Source organism: Pimephales promelas, chromosome 17 (genome assembly GCF_988280905.1).
Source record: "Pimephales promelas chromosome 17, fPimPro1.hap1.1, whole genome shotgun sequence".
Lineage (NCBI taxonomy): Eukaryota > Metazoa > Chordata > Actinopteri > Cypriniformes > Leuciscidae > Pimephales > Pimephales promelas.
Window position 1 is genome coordinate 28,692,529 of NC_142785.1, and position 19,536 is coordinate 28,712,064.

The window sequence follows — 19,536 nt, forward strand, 5'->3', positions numbered from 1 at the left end:
GGTTCCCATTGAAGTCCATTGTATGAAGAAAATGTTTTCATCAAAAAACTTAATTTCTTTTTGACTGAAGAAAGAAAGACATGGACATCTTGGATGACATGGGGGTGAGTAAATTATCAGCAAATGCTTTTGTGCAATTACATTCATACATTTTAAATGAAGCATAGGGTTCAAATACATTCTGAGGCCAGAACATTACCTTCATTTCTTATTTTCCAGGTGGCCCTGCGGATTCGCCCATTGAGTGATGCTGAACTGGAGGAAGGAGCCACTATTATTGCCCACAAAGTGGATGACCAGGTCAGAGGAAACTGATCATTCAGTTATTATATATGTATGTGTGCGTGTGTGGCACAAGGACAGCACTGCATGTTACCACAGGCTAGTTTAAGTGTCTCTAGAGCTGTAATGCACAGATGCTAACCTGCTGTTATGGGTAAATAGGTCCAGTGTTAGTGAATGAGGCGAGTACAGTCACATATTCAATCTCAAGGGTCTGAGTCACAAAGACAATTAGCCAGTACCGTGAGACCTCAGTACAGCATGACATTTCATTTACGGTACCCACGTCTGCAACCACAGGAAATCATTATAATTATTGAACCCATTTAAATCTGAGGTTGGATTGATTCATTGGTATAATTATTGCTGTATTTGCTGGTGATGTCAGACAGGGTGACATTACTTTTGAGTTATACTTAGAACAATAAAAGTGCGACTGAAATTTATAGAGCATGTTACTAGCACCAATACCAAGCATTAATCCATTTGAAATGTGTGACTGGATCATGTCAATATATGTTGATTTGGTTAAAATTATCTGGAAAAAGAATATATGCAAATACTTTTAATAGAACTTGATGGTAATTATATGAGAGATTTCATTAGAATTTGGCTATACTAAAACCACTTTTTGTACTTTTCTGCTGTAAAGTTAAGCATTTTAAAGTAGTTTTTCAACCTTCATAATATATTTCCAAGACCCTTGTGATGGTATATCAACTTACAATAGGTTAAATAACATGTCTGCCATAGCCTTTTTCTTGCACTATGTAACTTCGGGTTTCGGGTAGTAACCGGAGCACAAAAAGAGCTACAAAATCGACTGCTCTTCGGCATACGTCACTTCCCCCACTGCTTCCTCAAATTGTCTGTGGCCATTGTTGATTCCAAAGCCAGTGCCGGATAAACAGCGAGCGTGCACGTGCGACATTAGGCTGTGGTTAGGGTTGGGTATCGAGAATCGAGTATCGATTGGAACTGGGACTAACTTTTCGTTTTTACCGGAATCGTTCAAAAGTTAAAATTTCGATTCCTAGTTTCGATATTCACAGTCCGCCGAGCGGAAGAAGAAACCGCTGAACAACACCAACGAAGAAGCGTTCGACTCGCGCGGTTATGCCAACACTTCCGGTAGACGTCGGTGCTTACGTCGGTGGTCCAAAGTGTGGCTTCACTTTTCTAAAAAATCTCGGCAAAATGCAAAATTTGTGACAAAAGGAGTATTTTTACAGAAGGAGTATTTCCTTCAGAAAGACCGTTGGTTAGCAAGGTTAGCTAAACTTTTTTGACCCTGCCTCTTAAAAGAATCAGAATCGAGAATCGTTAGGAACCGGAATCGAAACAAGGAATCGGAATCAGAATCGTTCAAATTCAAACGATACCCAACCCTAGCTGTGGTAGGCTAAATTATTTACGACAGTGGTAATGGACAATTCTGCTTCCAACCTGTAGGGCAAACGCAGAGGGAAAGGTACTTATGGTGCGTTCTATTATAGCCAACAAACCGACTCGGATCTCGGATATGACGTCACGTCCACACGTCAAGCGTTCTATTATGTTTTGCGTGTCCGAGTCGGAGAAAAAAATAGACGCCACCCGGAAAGCTGTTGTAATGGTGCTACCATTGGCCGAGTACCGAAAATGTGATTTAGCACTTACATTAAAAAAAAAAAAATGTCCTACACCTTATCAAAACGTAGCCATTTGAACTTGAAAATGTTCACTTTATTTCATGTTTTTCATGTTAATCTTCTTTTAGCAATGCTAACAACGTTGGTAATTGCACTCACAACAACCGATTCCCATACCTACAGGGGACGCAGTAATATGAGTGATTATAATCGTCATTTAAAATACCAAAGCAGTTCAAAAACAATGAAAACAATTCATTCTAACAAGTCATACAGGGCGCAGCCATCTTGAATTCCGAAATGGTTGTCCGGCATCCGAAAGGAGAAATCCGAAGAACAGGGGGTGTGTTGCTAGGCAACGCCTGTCTTCCGATTCGGATCTCCGAGACGGATAAATAATAGAACACACCAGTAGTGTTGCTTTAACACGGGGGGAGTTATGAGATTGACTCTCTTTTGGAGACTGTCTCTAGTGGCCAGTCGATGAATTGCAGTATAAGTCACTTGTTGGATTCAAGAGGGAGAATGGAAGATTGTCGCTTGATTATGATATTGTCTTTAAAACACATTATGTTGTTGTATACCTGCAGCGTAGCAAATTAGCAAGTTGTTGGTGGTTGCTAGATGCTAACTTGAAATGGCCACTGGTTGTCAGTTTGATGTTGTTGAATGGCTTTAGGTCCATCATGGACGGTCAGCTGAGGTGGTCATGTTTACGTTCAAGCACTTTGACTTAACAATGCAAACTGGTTATACAAGGGCTGATGGGATTAGTAGCATAGAGAGAAAGGTTTTGATGCTGTGTATTATGTTTGTGCAGTCATCCCCCTAAATAGGAAAGAGAGAACAAGACACCCAGTAAAAAATGATAAACACACGCTCAAATTCACACACGCACATGCTGTTGACCGTCAAGACCCGTTCATGCTGGTCTAAGCTAGTAAGTAATTATCCAAATTCGCTGACAAATCAAACTAAGCACCCTTCTTATCTGTTTGTGCCCAACACGCCATATGGCAGCATCATCTAGGAGTTGGCGTAGGTGTGTTTTTACTATTGGTGTCAATGTCGTTTTCTTCTCCCGATGGCAGACACTCATGGAAGAGTAAACCTTAAGAGGATGAGCTCACCAACAGGGGCTTTGGGTGGCTTAGACAGCAGCCACCTGCTCTTCTGTACTTCCAACCACCTGACGGCTGTAGGATCATGCCAGCTTTGGGGCAGCATTGGTGCCAACTTGACATTCAAAGCTAAATCTGTTGGGTGCATTTTTTTTTTTTTTTTCAAATGATTGCATAGCTAATACATTCTCTATTTTGACATAGCAATAGATTTGGACAAATTGGTATTTATTAACCTCTCCACATTGGTGTGTGGGTCAGCATTAGTGTGTGGTTTAAATAATTTACCAACACACTCCGTTCCCCCTAAAGGTAAGGTGCTTGCAATGACGTCTGTGTGTTACCAGACATACACATACCGATTGGTTCGTGCGAGACTCTCATTCATACATAAACACATGATCAGGAGGCAGGACCCTGCCGTAACCTCTCCTTACCTGTGCGTCATTATACATTGATGATACATATCAATTAGGCAACTCGGCACCTTGCCGGTCTACAGCGACTTCTTTTCAGTAGCATTACACTAGGGTTGTCACGATACCAAAATTTGAGTATAGTCAGTAGGACCAGTACCAAAGTTTTTTTTTAGGGCCCAAGCCCTGAAAGGGCGAAGGCCCTATTGTTTTCCTTAGGATTATTATTATTATTATTATTATTATTATTATTATTATTATTATTTATACGACTATTCGGGCACTTTTGGGGCCCTTAACATGCTCAAAAACTCTTGAAACTTAGCACACGGGTCAGAACCCGCGGCCATCAGGGCCGGGCTGAAGATGGTACCCGGGCGTGGCAGGGGGGCTAGACAGCGCCCCCTGGAACGGGGTCCGAAAACTTGGTCCATAAATCAAACACGCTTGCATGTAATAATATGAAACTCGGTGCACATATAGATCTCATCGTTCATATATACCTCATACTATTACTTTTTACCCCAGCCCAACAGGAAGTCGGTTACTTAGGGTTGTTCATAAAACACTCGCAATGGAATTTGAAGTACTACTCCTAGAGAATTCAAACACACGGCACGAAACTCGGTCAGCATGAAGTCAAGGCATTGACGATGAAAGTTTGCGAGGGGATTTTTGATATCTCGAACGGTTTGGCCATGGCGAGGAAACGAAATTATGGCGAGAAACGTGAAACAGGAAGTGTGTTATAACTTCAGCATACATTAACTGATCTTGATGAAACTTCAGCAGTGTGTTCGCTGTAAGAGGACGATCACATGGATGTGACTATTGTGAGTCAGAGTTATAGCGCCACCAACTGGTAGCAGGAAGTGTGTCACTTTCAAAATGCTTTGAACTCACCCTTTTATTTTTTCCCGATGTGCTTCAAACTTAATCTGTATAATGTAAATACATAGCAGAAGAAGACCTGTGAATGGATTCTTGATATCTTTGATACTGTTGCCGTGGCAACGCATCAAACTTTAAAATTCTTTTTTTTATGATTTTGAGACTCTTAGCGGCTTTTGGGGCCCTTAACGGGTTTGAAAACTCTTGAAACTTTGCACACAGGTCAGATCCCACAGCCATCAGAGCCGGGCTGAAGATGGTACCTGGGTGTGGCAGGGGGGCTAGACAGCGCCCCCTGGAACGGGGTCCGAACACTTGGTCCATAAATCAAACACGCTTGCATGTAATAATATGAAACTCGGTACACATGTTGATCTCATCGTTTCATCTATACCTCACGCTCTTACTTTTTACCCCAGCCAAACAGGAAGTCGGCTATTGAGGTTTGTTTGTAAAACGCTCGCAATGGAATGTGCAATACTCCTCCTAGAGAATTCAAACACACGGCACGAAACTCGGTCAGCATGAAGTCAAGGCATTGAGGATGAAAGTTTGCGAGGGGATTTTTGATATCTCGAACGGTTTGGCCGTGGCGAGGAAACAAAATTATGGCGAGAAACGTGAAACAGGAAGTGTGTCATAACTTCAGCATAGATTAACTGATCTTGATGAAACTTCAGCAGTGTGTTCGCTGTAAGAGGACGATCACGTGGATGTGACTATTGTGAGTCAGAGTTATAGCGCCACCAACTGGCAGCAGGAAGTGTGTCACTTTCAAACTGCTTTGATATCACCCTCTTATTTTTAACCGATTTGCTTCAAACTTCATCTGTATAATGTAAAAATACAGCAGATGTAGACCTGTGAATGGATTCTTGATATCTTTGATACTGTTGCTGTGGCAACAAATCAAACTTTAACATTCTTTTTTGATACTTTTGGGACTCTTAGCATGCTTGAAATTGCTTGAAACAGATAGATACAGATAGCTCGACAGATACATCACATTTATTAGCCAGTAGGCATGTGCAACTTTGGCAAAAGATTAAAGTAATGTCAAAAAAGTAAACAGTAAACACTAAAAGCCTCATATCTTCTAAAAATGTAATTATACATTATTTGTTTCTAAATTAAATTATACAAATATTATAATTAAACCAGTTTTTCCCTTTTTTCATTTAAGAATTATGTTTACGTTCAAAAACAGCCATAATGGTTTTAAAATTCAGAAGAAGAAAAAATAATCTGAGTCATACGTAGTGCTATACTGCCCTCTTGTGTTCAATATCAGGTAGGCCTATTGTGTATATTCCCACCGGTTAATCAACGTGTGACTCCGCTGGGACTCGGGAACTTTTAAATCGCTTACTTAAAACCGAAAGTCAAAATACAGATATCCGCACAAGACATTAATGTTGTGGAGTAGAGCGAGCATTTTAAATAAATTCCTATTAAGTAGGATTGAACTAAACAGAATGAACGTTCACTCTGTTCTGCTGGTTCCTCGCTGTTGGCGCGCACAGTTATGAATGCTTGTGCAGCCATGAGTTTTAGTTTAATTTTAAAATTAGCGCAATTTCGGGATTTGTATTATTTGAATTTATTTTTAAAAAACACAATGTTGAGTTTTATTGTAACACTGTTTAATCGCGCCCACGGTTATATTTTGTATATTATATATAATTATAATGTATATCTGTATAAAATAATACTACAATAAAAAACACATTTGTGACCGAACTGATCCAGCAAAATTAGTCACAGTGACCCAAATTTAAAAATTGAGATTTTGATATTAATGGAAAGAGGACACTGTAAGCTTTCAAATGATACCTTGGTCATACCTTGAATGGTTGTAACGATATACAGATTTGAATTCTGGTCGTCTGCCCTTTTTTTCCAATTGAAAACCTAAGAAAATCGCTTTTAAAGTTTTTTTGCCCGTTTTTTTTTTTTTTTTTTTGATATCTTTCAAAATCCATAGCATTTTAAGGGATAAACTATTTATTTTATATAGCTTAATTTGACCAAATAGATTAACATATAAATGCAATTTAACGAGGCTGAAACTCAACTTATTTTTAATTTTTTTGAAATAAATAATTAAAAAGTCACTTTTACAAAAATGTTCTAAAATCAGAAAGATTAAAGAGGAGTCAGAGAGAAATTCAGTTTTCATACGGATTAGCCCACATAAGCAGAGAGCAGTCTGTTTTCTTTCATTTTGAATGGTTGTGTTTAAAAGTAGACATTTCAATATATATGTCTGTGAGGATACCTTATACGCTGACTTTCGGTTCATGAGACAAGCTTCAGTTCACGTGCCGCGCGTCTCCGCGTCGTGATTAGGCCTAGCCTATTGTCTGCAATTTATTTCTTATTATTAAATCCTAGTAATTGGTTGATGAAACATTGATTTAAATTAAGATAATTATTTTAAAACGAAATTTACTTTAAAGAAAGGCTTTGTGCTTGCATGTTTAAGCTATGTGAAAGTTTTAGTGCTGCTTCCAGAGAACGGTCACGTTCGGATTGTTTTTCCTCATAAATGCGAACACGGAAAATAAAATAAAGATTTTATGTTCTGGAGAGAGTCAACCCTTCTTCATCCGGTGAGTATTACTTTTGGTTTGTGCAGTGTGGTTCACATAGGCCAATTTATTAAAATATTTAATTATCTGGGAATTGGATGCTGAAATTGCCCAATTTAAAAAAAAAAATTAGTAATAATTTAAGTTTTGTGGTGTAAGTCTACGTATTTTATAGGCTAATGTTAACTTCAAATAATACTAATAGTAATTTAAAGATGTTGTAGCTAGCATTGGGTCTGGACGTGAAGGATAACTTCGGGAGTTGAAGGGACGTGTCGGTGTCGTGATTCTGTCTTCTCACACCGCGACACAGGTTCGTGGATCTGAGTGTCGCGATCGTTACAGCCTTACATAGGCTATATTCTTCTTGCAGATAAATATACTCACGCAGTTTAGGTTAGAAGCCTCCAGTGAGTTCAACGTTTCAGGGGATACCCGGGAAATGCTCAGAGGTGACGAGGGGAGTTGAGAAGAGCAATGTTTATTTCAGCGAATTTAAAGCTTTGACAACTTTAATCGTTATTTAAATACCTTTACTCAATTATCTCGACTACGAAACCCTGTGAGATTATTTTTGAATGTCTGTTCTTTGAAATTAGCAAAAAAAAAAATATATTTTTTTTTTTGTTATTTCATGGTTTTTCCACATAATCGGCCCATATCTTAAAATGGAAGGTTGCAACTTCCGACTCATTTCGCCAGAGCGGGTCACATTTGATTTTTATTTTTTAAACAATGTAATGTGTAACCTAAAAATAAACAGATTATTTGATAAATGATATATTTAAATCTCCATATTGTAGCCTAATATCTGCAGGGCAGCCTAGTCTTAATAAATGTATGCTTCATTTTTCATTTGTAAATTTGATCAATAAATTCAATAATTTAGAATAATAAGACACTATAGGGCTGTTACCCTAGGTAAGGCTGATCAAATTAAATCGGTTACACAATAATGTTACGAGATTGGTTTAACAGGAGTCAATTAAAAATCGCTGTAAAGAACGATACTTTTAAACATAACCCTAAATCACCATAAGGTGTCGCCAGATGACCGTCTTAATGAACGAGTCATGGATTCAAAATGCTGAATCATTCAGTAATGAGAAAACACATTGCTTTGAGATGCGCGATGGGTCGCTGTGATCTTTGTTTAACTATTTTCTCTGCTGAAACAGAAAAAAGTCAATATTGCATCTAAAAAGTCAATATTGCATCTAAAATGTAAGTGACTTGACTTGTGTGTGTGACTATGTTTGTTGTAGTGATAAGAGTTGCATCCTTGTTAAAGTTTAAGGCCTTGTGTTTTTGGATATATATCTTTCTTTCTTTTTTTTTCTTTTTTTACAAAATATGCATATAACCCATATATTTTAGATTTATTATTTGTTTTAAATTAAATTAAGAATGTATTTTTGGTAATTGAACCTGAATGAATTTAAAAATGAATGTGCTATATTTCAGATCATATATTTGTTTTTCTTAAAATTTGAACTAACTTTATTCTCAGCTGAATTATAAATATTTTATTTCTGTATGAATTAAAAACACATTTGATTTTTCTTTTTTAATCAATGTAGAATGTGTAACTGAAATATAAACAGATTAGGGCTCTGTTCGAGGACAAGTAACTAAAACCAATGTGACATGATGAATGTTTGTTTCCCAAACCATCTGAACAGCTTACTTTTCTTTCTTACTATATTCTTTCTTACTATAAACTGTGCTGTAGAGCTTGCATCAGTCAAAGCAGGGTTACATTTTGCATGTCGTGCACAATAAACCTAAAGGCACCAGGGTGGCGGTGCCACCGGCTTCATATATATATGTATATATACAGTATATATATATATATATATACAGTATATATATATATATATATATATATATATATAGCTGTGATCCGCGATGAAGGGCCAAAGCCAGTGGCATGGCCACCCTGGTGCTTTTAGGTAACTAAGGAACCGGGGTTGCGGTGCCACCGGCTTGGGCCCTTCATCGCTGCTCGCAGCTATATATTTTTTTTTTTTTTCCCATTTTGTCTTCTTGTCCATTGGTTTTCACCAGTTTCAGATTCAATCACACATTTGTCAATTCTTCAGAAACTTTGCAGTCTAGTTAGCAGAATGAAAAACTAAACTTGTATCCAGATTGTGAATTTGAAACAAACAGAAAGCAAGAGAAGAGCCTCCCTTTTAAAATCATTTAGGCTCGACTGGCATGTTTGACAACCCTACACTTTTTTATTAAAAGTTGGATGTATGTTAATGTTAATCAAAGCACTCTAGTAAACCTCAGAATGCAGATAAACATTCACGACCGCCTGTAACATGAGCCATAAGTCTCTTATAATCGTATAAGCTCATTATGAAGCAGAAGCGATTTAAGCTTTATCTTCTGCTTTATTGTTCTGCTACTTGTTATTGGTGAGACTGTTTTGTTTTTTCTGTGTTTAGCCTGATGTGTCACACCACACGAGCTGTGTATTTATTTTATTTATTTTTTTGTTCTTTTTGACAGAATAGAAACGTTAACGTAAAATTTTAAAAACTTTCTCTCAACAGTTATTGATTGTAAATGAATTGTTTGATTCCATCTAAAGGGAAGTGCTATTAATAGTCACAGAATTCAAAGAAGTTTTAGTAAAAGTATAAAAAAGTTAAATAACAAAAGTGTTTATTTTATTATTTTTCTTCAGTAAGGATTACAAGTTTAAAAGTGACAGTAAATGTTTCTATTTCAAATACATGGTGTTCGGTTAAACTTTCTATTCATTAATTAGTTGTGAAAAAAATCGCTGTTGGTGATGAGCATACAATACTTCTTTCAAAAACACACAAATTACTGACCCCAAACTTTTAAACAGCACTGCTGTTTATGCAATATTTTGTATAAATGGAAATCAATATGATTCATCCTTGTGCCCATATATATATATATATAGATATATATTTAAAAAAAATATATTTTTATAGCTATTAGGGATTTAAACGGTTAATCGATTATCGATTAATTGTCGACAAGAATTTACTCGATTAAATTAATCGTCGGCTAATTGAACGTTGCGAACGTGACACGATGTTCTCACGCGAGAGAGCTGACACAAACTTACCTTTTTTATTCAGTATATAAGCAATATTTAGCTTTTTGTGTTAAATTGAAAACATGTAAAGTGAGAAATTTACGTTCTCGGGAAAATAGGCGCTTATCAGTTAAGCATTAATCGATCGATAAGGTTGATCAACTAACGATTAATGAATTAATCGATAATTTGCATCCCATTAGCTATATTATCACACAGCCCTACTTGTCATCACTTTAAGTGTCTTAAACCTCTCAGCATTTGTCATAGATTCTGCTGTTTTGATGCCATGTAAACGGTACAGTATTATGCATTACTGACAGAAACTGGCAGCAGGAAGTGTCGCAGGAAGTCCAAAAATCACTGTGACCGTAATTACACACTCAGACAACACACTGGCAGTGAATGAGACTTGGATGTGTTGTTGGATGTGTCACCCGTTGCTTTTAAAGGCCGTTAACTGTTCTGCTCACTAGCGTGTCTGATTTCCCCCTCAATCCCACCAACAGTGGGCTGTGCCCTGTCACCATGACAACACACAGACAAGGTCTGGGCCATTGTTCCTTTTCCTTTACGCGTCCCCCCTTCACGAGAGAACGTCACTCAGTGCGGATGGACTTGAAGGATGTAGGATGCGCACTAACAAAAACAGCTAGTTATCCTGATCAAATGCACTTGTCACACAGGTTCATTTGTAGACTTACCATTGGCTCTTGACGATGATCTCCCATCTCTTTTAGGTTAGCACAGGTGGTTTGGACACCGCTCCCTCTACAAAGAAAAGAAAGAAGTGAGAGGAAGAATAGACCTCAGAGTTTCTCTTTAAAGACCTTGGCGGGTAAACAAAGCCACGCATTCATCCAAGCTCAGGTCGTACCTGATAACGTGGCAAATTCCCTCCATTGTGCGCAACAAAGCCGCCGCTTTGGCCCTTCTGTATTCAGTGTCTGCCATCTTTCCTCTCCTTGTCTGTCCGTAAGGACATTCAAATTGCTCTCACCTTGAGTCCTATAACGGAAAAAGTGAATTAGCAGAAAGAACCTCCCTCATTTCAGTCACTCTTGCCACCCCACCGCTCCACACGGATCAAAGATATTCATCTCCGGTATAATTATGGTTATGGCCTTCAAAGCGTTCACCGCTCCCGGGGTCCTTTCTCCCAGTGTCCTCAAGGTTTGCACTCGACGGCCGGGCTGTTGTTTTCTAGGCTTATTTTTGGAGGGAGGATTGTAACTTAAGGGCCAGACAGTGAGGGCTGAGGGAAGAGTCTCACAAAATAGTGTCTTTTACAGGCCTTCTGTTTGAATAGGCTCAGAGCTGGGCCGAGAAATAGTTCTCCAAACAAAACCAGCCTTCAACAGTCAAGATTTAGGCGCAGCGCTCCTGGGGAAAATGCCAACTCTTAGATTCAGCTCTTTTACAGGTTGACTCTCTGCATTTGTGTTTTATGGTGTACGTACCCTGGCCTGCTCTGTAAATGTCCATCACTGGAATACAGTGCCATTGGCCATATATAGGGGGCTATTACAGCCCATATAGTAGTTTTCCACTCGAAGGTTTTATTTAGACTCCTATCTTTATCTATGACAAAGCCTTTTTTTTTATTAAGGCTCTTTCTTCATTTAAATGGTAAGAATGAAAAGTTGATTTTAAAAGTTTTAGAACATCAAGTTAATTTTCTGTCTTTAAACTGTTTTTTTTTTTCCCCAGTCCTAGCTACTTCTTTAAAAAATTTTGACAAGCACAGTTTTCTTGTATTCATGTATTTTGTGTAGGACATATTGGAGGTTCTGTCCCTTATTTTATTGTACGGATGTACTGACAGATTATTATTTCCAGATTGCGATTTGTGACATACATCTTAGTGTAACGGATTATTGAAAAAGACTAAGTGTTGGACGGGGTCTTGGATGGATGCAGATCTGAATGTGAGCTTGCAGTCGATTGTAAAAAAAAAAAAAAAGTGTAAGTGATTGGAGATGTCTGGCATAGAGTGGTTCTCGAATGTAAGAACCCGGAAGTCTAATTCGCTGATGGTTCCTTCGAGTTTTATAATTGGGGTGGGCTTAGGGATCAAGGGGTGGAGATGGGTAGGTTGGTCCAGGGGGAGGAGTTGGATCTGGATCTGCCGAACCCCTGGATTTCGTGTTCTGCAGTGAGCAGAAAAAGCAAAACAACAGTGGGGGGCGGTGCCGTGGTGGGCAAGTAATGTGATCGGCGTACTGCCGAAAACTGTGTAACACCAACTACCGCAGCAAGCCTAAAAGCCTCAAACCTCCAAGTTTGAATTCAGTGGGTTATTAAGAACAAGTTCAAAATCCACTCTGTAAATAAGATATGATTAGTAATTCATGGCAACATATGTTTTTACATTACTTTAACTCATCAAAATGATTTTAATAATTTAACCAAACTATGGTTTAACCAAAGTTATAGGCCAATGAGATTTACCGTAACTCAATTTCTTTAAGTCAGATAAATATTGTTTGAAATTACTTGTATAGACAATTTGATTATACAAAAAATGTAAGGCAGCACTATATTTTGTATAGTGCTTTGTATTAGCCAAATTGTTGGCCTATTTGAAATGTTAACACCCCGAAGTGTGTTTAAAAAGATGCGATTTTTTACATTGTGAATTTAGTTGACTGGGTGTGTATGTCGCATTAATAGACTGTCTGACCTATAGACTCTTCCTGAGGATGTGATGTTTCTTTAAGTGGTTTAGCACATCGTCTGATCATTATCTCGCTTTCTCCTTTCCTCCCCTCTTAATCAGGTAAGGTGGGGTCTTCTTTAGGTTGAAGAGGATTGCAATGTGAGCTCACGTATTCAAGCTGCTGCTGTGTGTGACTGGGTGGCTTTAGACTAATATACAGTGAACACAAATCAGAATTGACTAATTGAATGTGAATTGAATTTTAAATGAGGTTACAGTGAATGTAAGGAAGATATTCATATAACATAATTTTACTATTGCCTTGATAAAGTCTTGTTTGGAAGTTTGAAGGTTGTTCTTAAGTTTGAAGGTTTGCTATAGCCCTAAAAGACAGTTTGAACGAGACAACAATATATGATTGTACTTGAAAATGATGTATTTCATTAATTAATAAATTAACTTTTGTAGATAAGGGTGGAAGTCAGAACACTTTCCCAGAATGTATGGCCAATTCAATTCAACCAATAACTTGGTTATTTAATTGCTTGTATATGCTGTGTACAGCCGCGTTAGATGTTATGCATTTTGATATAATCGGTGAATGATAAAAATGTGTTTTGTGAGTGTGAATGTTTTCATTGTAAATCTTCTATTCTGATGGACTGGATCCAGTTCTCTTGCTTTGGGACCGTCAGTGAAATGTAGCTGTATCCGTCTTATCCCATGTGGCACTCAATACCAGTTACACAAGCTATGGTTTGGCATAGCTTCAACTTCAACCCTGAGCTCTTATTCTCTACGCTGCCAGTACTAAAGCGAAAGAGAGAGTATGAGCAGACCACACACAAGCAAAGAAGACGGTGGATGATAGGCAGGAGGGTTAAGGGGAACAAATGGGAAATCAAGACAAATGTAATAAAAAAAAGGAAGGCACAGAGGGGCACAAGCTGTTGGTCCTGCAAAGATCCTTAGTGTCAGGCCCAGGACAGAGGAACCATATAAACATCAACACTTCAACACTTTACATGGATGGATGGATGGATTGATATCTAGATAGATACACATACATTGCATTTAAGATAACAGGGAGAGGACTTCTGTTAAAGAGGGACTTAAGAAGCTCTTATTGCACTGAGCTTCTCCGCTCTCAGAAGGGCACTCAGCGGTGTTAGTCACTTCTATCTGAGGTGAGGTAATAAAGCTGTTTTGAAGCTCTCTGTGGTCTTAGAAGGCTTCTTATAAGCTGTTATTTGGTATTATCTTGCACTGGTCTCAGTCCCACTCCACATTGTTGTCCTGCTTGTTCTTTCATAATGAGGCTCATGTTTGTCTCACACTTTTGCACTTGTTAGACAAAATGAGCGTGACGCAGATTGCTTGTTTTTTTCTTATCATTTGCTTCCCAAAGGGAGGAAGCATGCTGTTTCTTCTGCTGATGAATGGTGCGTGCGTGAGCCTGTGTGTGTGTCAGTGATATGTTCAAGGTCGGATATATCTTGGTTTGGGGAAGAGTTTATACTGTACTTAGGTGTCCTTTCACATGTGAAAGATGATACTCAACAATAATAGTTCTGAAGATTTGCTTCTAATGTCCTTGTCTATGATTCTGGACTTGTTGTTCACAAGAAGTGTTGCGTAAGGTCATACTGACCCAAGCAGACAGGACAAAACAGTGGTGATGGAGCCATTTTGTACCTGCTCAGCCAAGTACAATATCTCAACACGTTCCAGATTATACTCGATCTGAGCCCAGAGAAACTCCAGCTGGACCCTTTCAGATCAGCTCTGAAGTTTTCTTTTTTTTTTTTCCCTCTCTCTCTCTCTCTCTCTCTCTCTCTCTCTCTCTCTCTCTCTCTCTCTCTCTCTCTCTCTCTCTCTCTCTCTCTCTCTCTCTCTCTCTCTCTCTCTCTCTCTCTCTCTCTCTCTCTCGAAATATTTTATCACCAAGTAATTTTCTTAGATTGCTAATGGATTATTTTCTGGTCAGTATTTGGTGATAATAATACCACTATTTCACTGTAAAAAAATAATGTTGGTTTAACTTAAATTTAGTAACCTGGTTGGTTTAAAATTTTAAGTTAATTGAAATGGAAAAATTGAGTTAATACAATGAAGGAGATTGATTTAATCACCAGAAACTCAAAATATTATGTTATCTGTACTACATAAATTATTTATGTTGATTTGACAAAAGAAAAAAATGTTGTGATTACAAATCATGAATATATATATATATATATATATATATATATATATATATATATATATATATATATATATATATATATATTTACAGTGTTATAGTTATTGTTGATAAATTATTCAATTTCAAGATCTTGAAATTGAATAATTTATCAAAAATAACTATAACATAGCAGCAACAGCAATTTGATAAAGCACCATTGTTCTTTAATATTATAATTATATATTTTGTATTCTATATGTGTATATTTAACTTATATTATCCAATATTTTCTACTTATTTTAAACATCTCCATTTAACCAATTAATGTCAAAGATAAGAGAAAAAAACTCTATAAATCAATATTATAAATGTTGTTTTACTTTTTTTTTATAACATTGGTTTCTAACCTTTTACTTAATTCTAACATCTTGACACACCTCGTCATATAAGATGTGGTCACATAATTGACGGTGTGTAATGCATACCTTATATTATTGTTTGGAGCATTAATATAATCCAATATGATAGGCTCCAAAGGCTCAAACATTCCTCAACTGCCGGTCGTACAGTGTTATGTGGAAATGTTATATCCTTTTGTGTTGGTACAGCCTGCGCTGATGTTTATGTCTTTTACTGCACTCTGTACAAAAGTTTGTTGACAATACACTTAAACTGTCCAGGCATCAGGGTGCAAATCTCCATCATGTGGTCTCAGCTATCGGTCATGTCCCACTTTGTTGTGCAATGCTGACCTGCATGTCTTAACCTGAAAGTGACCTCTGACCTTGTTCGGTGCTGGGTGAATGCGATCATCTTAGCTGTGAAGTTAAATGCCAAGATTATCTCAGGAAAATAATGTACACTCTTAAGGACATTGTCCAGTTGTGTTTAACCTTCATCGGTGAGCATGGAGATCCGCTTGGTGCTTATCCTTCTCATTCCAATAAGGGTTTATTGTTTTTTAAGTTTATGAATTTTTCCAGATTTAATTTGATCTCTGCTCTCATTGTATCATTGACTCCCCTGGCCATTCCCAGGCATGTCAGGGCCTGCTTATTTGGTGATGTTTTTCCGCCTCGGTGTGACCTGATGCATTGGTGTGTAACGTGAATGTTGACGCACAAGTAGAGCAGGAACTTCTTCAGTGCATGATCTTGATTTTTGAGTCAGTGCCAATGATATTCAGATGGTATTGAGATTAGAAGAATGTTATAGACTCCATCTCTATAGTGTTTTGACCAAGTTGCCAGGAAACAGTATTCAGGCTAAGGACAATGCAAATGCAACCACACAAGCCAAGCCAAGACTAACATAAAACCAAGACTCCATTTCAGTCCCTTTGCATTTTGACGAATTACACAGTTAAGATTACACAGTTGGCTTGTGGTTTACTGGAACAGCCAATGTTATTGCCTTTTGTGTTAACATTTGCTATCTTTAGACACAATTATGATTGTCAAATGTCTGTACGTTCATAGAATATGTACTGAATTTAGTTTAATATCCAGTGAGTGGTGCTAAAAAAACTTATTCAGTTATGCAGCAGATGCATGTGAATGTATCAACATTTTATTTACTCACCCCCATGTCATCTAAGATGTCCACGCCTTTCTTTCTTCAGTCGAAAAGAAATTAAGGATTTTTCTGGATGTCATTGGGCGCCAAACGTTTCAAGGTCCAAATGAAAGTTACAGTGCAGCTTCAAATGGCTTTAAACAACACCAGATGATGAATAAGGGTCTTATCTAGCGAAATGATCGCTCACTTAAAAAATAAATAAAAAAGTTTAAGTTTTATAAGCACAAATGCTTGCCTTGCTCTGTTCTGTGATGCGCGTTCGTTACTCTCCTGTTCAAACTCGTTCGTCAAAATGAACGAATCTTTTGTCGAGTCATTCGTTGATTTCGTTTGTGGAATGAACCAAATAATAATCAAATGATTAAATTTAAATATCAAGTAAATTATCAGCAAAAGTTTAAAAAAAAAAAAAGTGAACTACTGCTTTATCAAAAGCAAACGTGAGATAAAAATTTTACTTTTACTGAAGCAACTATCCCATTTTAGCTCGCTTCTAGAAGTCTTTGAGATTTTTTTTTTTTATTGTGGCTTACCAGATGAGCCAAAGAGCAAATTTACTACATCAGAAATGGAGCTGGATATATGATGCAATTCATGCAAACGTTAAAATGTATTAGATTGCAAATCATGCACTTTGGTACAAGTGTTTTGAGGTCATATTAACATAGTATTGTGCAAGGAACCATGCAAAAATAAGTCTTTTTTAATCGATTATTTGCCCTGTAATAACATTTTGTTTGGAAAAAAAGAATAGAAGTTGTTACTAGTGTTGATTTAAGCTGAAAACGACAGTGAATTGTATATTTCTGGAGTTAAAAAGATGTGTAAAGGCACATTTTTCCAATGAGCCCATGTTGAATTTATATAATTGTTGTTAAACCACACACACACACAAAAACTTTCCCTATACGTGTAGGTTGCAGCACTAAAACTTGAACTGTCCATCTCAGAGTTTTCTACCAATTCTATAACCGTTTGAATCCTTTCCAGCTCCTCTTGCAGGATACAAGTACAACATTCAGGTATTGTTCACTCTTGTGTTTTGATAACTAAGAATGAGGCCAGAACCGGCGAACGTTAACATACATTTCAATAAATAAATAAATACAAAATGAAAGGAAAAGAGAGCAGTCGTCCGTGAGGTCACAAAACATGAAACACAACATAAATCCAGGCCTACTCTCTCATTCTTCACTGTCGTCACTCCCCTTTTATGCTTCCACTCCTCCATGAGAGATACGAGACCAGTGCGTCGCTCATCAGTAATCACGCCACCGCCACACTAAAGTATTTGTACACCCAACTTATTTGACCTACTGCTTTTTTTTCTCATACTGTGTTGCAGGGACGCAAGTATGTTTACAGTTGGCTAGCTTAGCCTTGCGTAGCCTAGCACAGCGTGGACTGCAGACGGGTGATGTTAAAAAAGTAAAGGAACAAGCACCGCCAAGTAGCATGTATCAGGTTGGCAGCACTAGAACAGAGGAGGCACTCAAGGCCCTTGTAAGAGGAGACACCATTGTTGGGGTACCGTGTCGGAGAAGGGAAGAAGGGATGATGAAATGAAAGAGTGGAATGAAGAGGGTGGCTGGCCCATCAGATAGCTTTCACCTTCTCAAAGCACAGCTCTTGGCTTTGAAAGGGCCGTTCAAAGGTCACAGCCTTTTCAAGACCCGGAGCTGCACGGTTTGTGTTTGGATCTTTTGTTTTGACGATGCCTCGTACGTCAGGCCCGACGTCACGTATGTGTCACGTATATCTCCAGAGTACAACATGGAGCGCAACCTCGTATTCAGAAAGATGTCTGCGTCGTTTCACTGAGTTTCTTTATGGCGGTTGAAGAGATAACTATTTATTCTGTTCTAGGAACAACAAAAAGGTTAATGTTTTTCACGAAAGGTCAACCATACATGTACTGATCACACTGAAAACACATTTTGTTTTATTTAGTTTTTAGAATTGTTCATTAGGGCTGGGCAACGATTAATCGCATCCAAAATTAAAGTTTGTGTTTACTTAATATGTGTGTGTGGTGTGTATAATTATTTTGTATATATTAATAATAAGACACCAGGTGACAGCAAAGTCACTTCATCTTTAGGTTTTAGCTCTAAGAACTTATTGGAATGATATTTTAATGTAGTTAAAAATAAATAAATAAAACATAAAAATAAGCATATTTTACTGAGAAAATATGGTACTTTTTGACTTATTTAAATTTAAAAATACCCCCAAAATAAAAAAAAACCCACCATAAATGGATAGACAAAACTTTATTGAAGACCGTGATATAACATTTATAATAAATAAAAATTAGGATCACACCCGAGTCCTCTGTGCCCACATTTGTCCACAGCTACAGGATTAAGGGCTATACAGTGAATACGGTTTGAGGGCTATGAAATATTTGCATGTATATACTTTATACATATTTATACATAATTAATATTATGTATAAATATAATATTTGACATATTAAGAACACATTTTTCTTAAATATATACATGCATGTGTGTGTATTTATATATACAAAATCATTATACACACTATGCACGCATATATTATGTAAACACAAACTTTTATTTTGGATGCGATTAATCACGATTAATCATTGCCCAGTCCTACTTGTGATATAGTTTCTTGTAGTATCTTTAGACTGAAAAGTTCCCTCAGTCTTTGTGACGGATGTGAAGCTCATTGATGTGATGTGTCATGTTAAAGTGTGAAACTGATCTGCCTAATATAATGAGACATCACACCTGCAGCTACTGTGATCAAACTCATTTAGGATCATTAAAGGTGTGAATGATATATGACACGTGTGTTATTAAATACCATGTGCGAAGATCCTGCAGGGTGTCTTGCTAATAAGAGATTGCTTCTCATTTTAGTCACATTAAGTTGTTTACTCACCCTTATGTTGTTACAAACTCAAATGACTTTGTTCTATGGAGCAGAAAAGGAAAAATATTGAATAATCAAGCCGATGTATTCTGTAAAACAAAGCATACAGTTACCACAGGATTTCAAAAAGAAGAAAAAATTCAACATTAATAAATAAAAGGATACACGTTTTGTCAGTAAATAATGTAAATTTTTA

The 19,536-nt window shown here is 37.3% G+C and overlaps 1 protein-coding gene across 1 annotated transcript in view; it reads left to right on the forward strand.

Moving 5' to 3' along the window:
* kif19 (kinesin family member 19) overlaps positions 1-19,536 on the forward strand; it is a 47,881-nt gene that overhangs the window by 2,832 nt on the left and 25,513 nt on the right. Inside the window, exon 2 of the mRNA XM_039665294.2 lies at positions 220-300. Coding sequence (XP_039521228.2) covers positions 220-300 — 81 coding nt within the window. The remainder of the gene's footprint in view (positions 1-219; positions 301-19,536) is intronic.